The 6000-nt window shown below is 45.8% G+C and overlaps 1 protein-coding gene across 5 annotated transcripts in view; it reads right to left on the bottom strand.

Moving 5' to 3' along the window:
• Window positions 1-3041: 3041 nt before the first annotated feature.
• LOC130275560 (beta-1,3-galactosyltransferase 2-like) overlaps window positions 3042-6000 on the bottom strand; it is an 82025-nt gene continuing 79066 nt past the window's right edge. For 4 of the 5 annotated variants that reach the window (XM_056523667.1, XM_056523666.1, XM_056523665.1 and 1 more), the window contains one exon: window positions 3042-4942. In XM_056523667.1, coding sequence (XP_056379642.1) covers window positions 3805-4890 — 1086 coding nt within the window. In that variant the 5' untranslated portion in view covers window positions 4891-4942 and the 3' untranslated portion in view covers window positions 3042-3804. The remainder of the gene's footprint in view (window positions 4943-6000) is intronic. The other variant, XM_056523664.1, reaches the window with a different exon arrangement.

Raw genomic sequence — 6000 nt, 5'->3', positions numbered from 1 at the left:
CAGGACAAACCAATTAAAGGGATAACATGACAAAAAACAAAAAGAGGAGGCAACAAAAAGTGGCAGAAACTTAGAAAACATAGTGCCCAAAGGCACCGTTTCCAATTGACCAAGCCTCAAAGGGGAGATGGAAGACTGTCAACGAGGAATAAATGGACCGAACAAGGAGAGGTCTGCACCTGAGGCCAAGTCAAGGTAAGCCCCTTGAAACAAAGTGACCGTCTGAAATACAAAATATCAACAGCAAAGAAATGCAATACAGTAATACAATAGAAAGTATATCAGCATGTTGTAGAACACAGGAGAGAATTAGGCCCCCAGCAATAACTAGCCTAGACCATGAGGACTACACAGTCCCTCCAGGAGTCCATCATGGAGGAGCAGACGCAGGGCTCCATGGACCAGCAGAAGGAGACTTCCATCCCACACCAGACTGCCGATTGCGAACTGGTTGCCACATCGGAGGAAGAGGGTGCGGAGGGGGAGCTAGACCCCAATTCACAATCTGAGCAACAGGGACATCCAAAGTAGAGCAAAAGGTAGGAAGATCTGAAAAGGACCAGAGGACAACAGAGCGTCCATCTTTGCGGACATGAAGGGCAAACGGAAAGCTCTATACGGCACTTGGTGACTCCGGAGGACAGCAAGGAGAGGCTTGAGTAACCGTCGTTTCCTAAAGGTGATCCAGGATAAATCATGAAGCAGCTGGATAGGAGCACCACAAAGTCAAAGTTCTGCAAGGATCGGGCCTTTACCATAATAGCTTCCTTAAGCTAAAAGTCATTCACACAATAGATAATGTCCCTGGGAGGACATGTAGAAGACCTAGGACGAAGGGCCCGATGAGCCCTATCCAATTTAATTTTATGGGAAGAGAGTTTACCCAGAATGATGTTACAGATAGCCTCCAAAGTCACCTGACACCACCCACTGGAGGGGGAAAAAGCAGTAGAGACGTGCGAGGGGGGTGGGTGCCTCTGAGACTGAGGGCCCGGGGGCCCACACCAGACTTGCCCGCAAGTGAGTCTCTTTGGGGTTTGGGAGCACAAGAGGAAGGGCCCTGTGACATCTTAGCAGGCACACAGGCAGTCCACCAGGGGACAGAGTAGACAATGGGCCCAGAGGTATTGACTGGGGCAAGGCAGCAGGTTCAGTAGCTGCAGGAGGGCTTCCAGAGGAAGGGTCAGAAGGAGGTGCAGGGCCTTTGACCAGGGAGGCCCAAGATGTTGGCGAAGAGACCCAGGTGGAGGAAACAGGGGATGCCTGTGGAGCAGAGGGTCCCTTATCTGCAGGAGAGCTCACCTGAGAGTGGAGCAGGAGAGGTGATCGGGGCAGCGGAGAGCACAGGAGGACCAGAGAAGAGATACCGCCAGTGCATGCAAAAGCCAGCGTCCCCAAGGCTTCTGAGGAAATGGCCGGAAATGGGGAAGATGGCGGCTGCACAGGATCCAGGCCGGGAGTCACAGCAGCGTCAGGAAGATCATTCAGCGGGAGCGTTGCCCGCACAGGTACTGGAGGTTGCCGCAGCACTGACAAGGAGCCAGCAGCCCGGGAAGAGAAGGCGCCCACAGACCGGGACCTGAAGCCGGACACTGGACCAGCAGTGGCGGGCAGGCAGTCTGTGGCCTGCACTGCAGGTGGCCGAAGGTAGCGGGAGATGCCTCTGGTGGATGAAGAAGCCTGGCTGAGGGAGGACAAGCGTCTAGGCTGCTTGCGGCAGGTTCGCCCCATATTTAGGGGCCTCAGGGAGCGGGAGCAGTCGCACTACACGGCCATCTTGTTTGGATCCTCGCCACGCCCCCTTTGGGACTGTTTTTCAGCAAAGGGACCAGGACGACTGATCCATGTAAAGAAAAGATGGAATGGGGCCATGTAGCATGAAATTTTTAGTGAAAACCTCCTTCCATCAGCAAGAGTATTGAATATGAAACATGGTTGGGTCTTTCAGCATGACACTGATCCCAAACACACTGCCCGGGCAACGAAGGAGTGGCTTTGTAAGAAGCATTTCAAGGTCCTAGAGTGACCTAGCCAGTCTCCTGATCTCATGACCCATGGAAAACCTTTGGAGAGAATTGAAAGTCTGTGTTGCCCAGCGACAGCCCCAAAACATCACCGCTCTAGAGGAGATCTGCATGGAGGAATGGGCCAAAATACCACCAACAGTATGTGAAAACCTTGTGAAGCCTTACAGAAAATGTTTGACCTCTATCATTGCCAACAAAGTGTATATAACAAAGTATTGAGATTAACTTTTTTTATTGACCAAATACTTATATTCCACCATAATTTGCAAATAAATTCTTTACAAATCAGACAATACGATTTAATGGATTTTTTTCTATCATTATGTCTCTCATAGTTGAGATATACCTATGATAAAAATTACAGGTCTTTCTCATATTTTTAAGCGGGAGAACATGCACGATTGGTGCCTCACTAAATACTTTTTTGCCCCACTGTATGAAATAATATATCAGGTAGGATTTTTATCCACTTTTTAAGACCTATTTATATGTATATAGAGTCTGTCAATTACTATAGATTAATTGTTTACGTCATATATATTATTTCTAAATTGATACACTTTATTATGGCTGCGCTTTTTTTATTTTTTCAGTTTTTGCATGCATCACTTTTATTGAGCAATGTGTGTCACGTCAAGCTCTTTCCTTGACATTATGATTACCTATATCAATAAATTGTCCTATTTGTTATATTTATTTTCTGTGATTTGCTGGGTTTTCTGTCTCTGTAGGAAGGCCCGCTTTTACTTTTGGCTTCCACTATCTGTGCATGCACCGGAGCGGCGTTCTGATATGGGTCACTTGATAATGCACATACGACGCACAGCGAGACATTCATGCTTGCACAGTACCCCCTCCAAAATGAGAAGTCTTGTTATGTACCCGGTATCTACTCCTTCCAGGTACTCACTTATTACTCTTTTTGGTTGGTTATGATATAAAATGACTCTCTGTTCACTTACTAAGACGTAGGGGCCAGTTCTTTACTGTTTTCACGGGGTATGCAGATGTCTGTATTGGCCTTGTTATGGACCACTTTCTCTGTACTGTCGCAGGCAGCGACAGTTTCTGGTGCACCCCGTAGCGACCGCATGTGTGCATAGGCAGTCTCTTTAACGATCTATGTGCATCCCTTATTCCTGTTGTCCTCCAATCTATGCCAGGCACCACCTATAAGAGAGCAATCCTTCCTTCCTGTGGTACCTGAGCAATAGTGTAGTTAGTCTACAATGAAGGTGTCTCTCCTGTTTCTGACCAATGTTCCTGTATTTGACCACAGCCTGTTACCTGACTCAGCCCCTAGGCTGATCCCTTTGTTCTACCCTGCTTCTCTTGTTCATGTCCCGGATTGTCGACTATGTCTCTCCTCAGCTCTGCCGTTCTTACCAGCTCTCTCCTCAGCTCTGCTATATACCTAGTCAGCTCTGCTTCATCTGACATTATTCCATCTAAGTGCCTCACCTGCCTGTATATCTAGTGCTTAGCCAGCTGCCACTTAACTGGGACCAGTCTTTCCTGCAGCTAAAACCAGCTTTTGCATCCTTTAGCAGGATAAATGGTGAAAACCATGGGAACACTTATACGCAACTCACAAGTTTGGCCCAAAGCAAGTAAAACAACCACACCTGTTGGAGCATTACAGTCAGACAATCAAAACACAATACATTCAAAAAGTGTCTGTATTTGTACCCCTGTAACCCATCTGGCACACAACATATACAAAAATAACTGAACATTTTGCACAAATCAATGTAAAAATATTAACAGAGCAAGGTCTTTAGACACAGGTATGTTTGTTTTTCTGTAAACTCTTCCAGGTGCTGATCAGTTCAGCAGGCTCAAATTGGTGGGTGGTGACTATTTGGTTGTAATAGCAGTCAGAATAAGAAACTTTCCAGTGGTTAAAATCAGATTCCTTAGGTGGTGGTACAGGTGAGACCCCTATTTTGTCCAGACAAACCCCAACAAAAACATCTTCCAAGTGAAGGAACGTGACACTGGCGGACACCTTAAAAATCTTCTCTGCCAGGTCCCCTGAGAACACATAGCCAGTTCCTGAGCAGAATGTAGGATAACGTTCACCTGGATACAATGATGGTGCCATGTACCATTTACTGTCTGTATTGCGATTGGGCAAGAAGCCTCTCATTAAATAACCGGTGAAGTAATTTTTTTGAGGTGGTTGGTCCGGTATCAGAAGTTTATTTATTAAATACTCTGTATTGACAAACATGTCACTGTCCGTCTTCATGACGTAAGGAATTTGCGGACAGTATGTTGCCACCCATCTTAAACCCATTAAAGTCTTCAGTGTTAGGTTGTTGTAGGTATCCAGATACTCCTGCTGTATGATGTCATGGTACTTTCGACTTTCATTTACAAGCGCTTGTTGTACATCTATATTGGATGTAGCATCTTTCCCTAATAAAAATAACCTCACTATCTGAATACCGGGCACAAAGTCTTCATTTCCCCACGTCTGCCTAATTGCTTGACGCGCTTCGCTCTGCCATGCTTGCACTGCTATAAGCAGAATAAGGAAAGGACTGTTCTTCTGGCATTTCTTGGGTTCATTTATAATATATTTAAAGTGGTACAGGCCAGGAAACATATTGTCAGGTTCTCTATCTTGTTCTGAATCAAGTTCCTCTTGCTGTATTAAATGCATTTTTTGACCTTTCAGGTAATTCAGGATATCTGTATTTCCAAATTTGTTTGGAAGCCAATTATAATTGTTTACAGACAACAACATGAGAAACAGGAAAGCCACGGTTACAAATCCCGACACGATGCCATGGAACACTAAGCGTTTGGTGTTCCCCTTCAGCAATGAACAGCGGCAGAGTCTTTTACTCAGAATCATTGCTGAAATGTCAAGTATTTCTGCTTTTCACAACGATGCCTGGAGACCCATACTGAAAATTACAAAGAAAAAATTAATTAGTATTGAACATACAGATATGTATTTGATGCAGGTTGTTATTGATGCATTGTACTTATTATAACAGGTCTTATTTAAATGTTGCTCAGTTTTTTTTTTTTTTTTACATACAGTCCTCACTGCTCTGTCTCATTCAGAGTAAAAATCCACCATAGGACCTGCCTGACAGGCTCAGTCTCCAGATCTTATCTCTCCTCTTCTGAATGACATTCTCAGCTGAATTAAAGGGGTAGTCCAGTGGTGAAAAACGTATCCCCTATCCTAAGGATAGGGGATAAGTTTGAGATCGTGGGGGGTCTGACCGCTGGGGCCCCCTGCGATCTCTCTGTACGGGGCCCCGGCTCTCCAGCCAGATAGCAGGTGTCGACGCCCGCACGAAGCGGCGGCCGACACGCCCCCTCAACTCTGCCATAGAGTTGTATTGAGGGGGCGTGTCGGCCGCCGCTTCGTGCGGAGGTCGACACGCCCCCTTCCCGCGGGCTGTTGGGGCTCCGTACAGGAGATCGCAGGGGGCCCCAGCAGTCGGACCCCCCGTGATCTGCAACTTATCCCCTATCCTTAAGATAGGGGATAAGTTGTTCACCACTGAGTCACCACTGGACTACTCCTTTAATGTAATCCACAGTTTTTGGCAAATTCACATGATATGGAAGGGTTTTATGAACTGTGCCTTTTCGTGAAAACGCGCAAAAAAGGTGCAAAGCCACTGAAAAGTCTCTAAAACTCCACCATCCCCAACTTAGCTTAGCTTTTTGGTGTGAAGAGAGAAATTTCAGAAAATGTTTATTCCCACAAAATGTATTAAATGCTCTGCGACCATTTAATACATTTGGTTCTCCTACACATTACCAGCACACAAAAAAAGGTGCAGAAAAATGCTTCACTTACACCTACAATGATAAATGCCGGCCTATGTGTATTTGCATAAAACAATAAGTGAACCCTGGCGTTTCCTAGATTTCTGCATTTATAACGAAAATGAAAACATATAACTACAGTGGTGCAAAAAAGCGGCGGACAGGAGTGGTTAGG

Source organism: Hyla sarda, chromosome 6 (genome assembly GCF_029499605.1).
Source record: "Hyla sarda isolate aHylSar1 chromosome 6, aHylSar1.hap1, whole genome shotgun sequence".
Classification (NCBI taxonomy): Eukaryota; Metazoa; Chordata; class Amphibia; order Anura; family Hylidae; genus Hyla; species Hyla sarda.
This window is presented reverse-complemented; position numbering and strand designations above follow the sequence as displayed.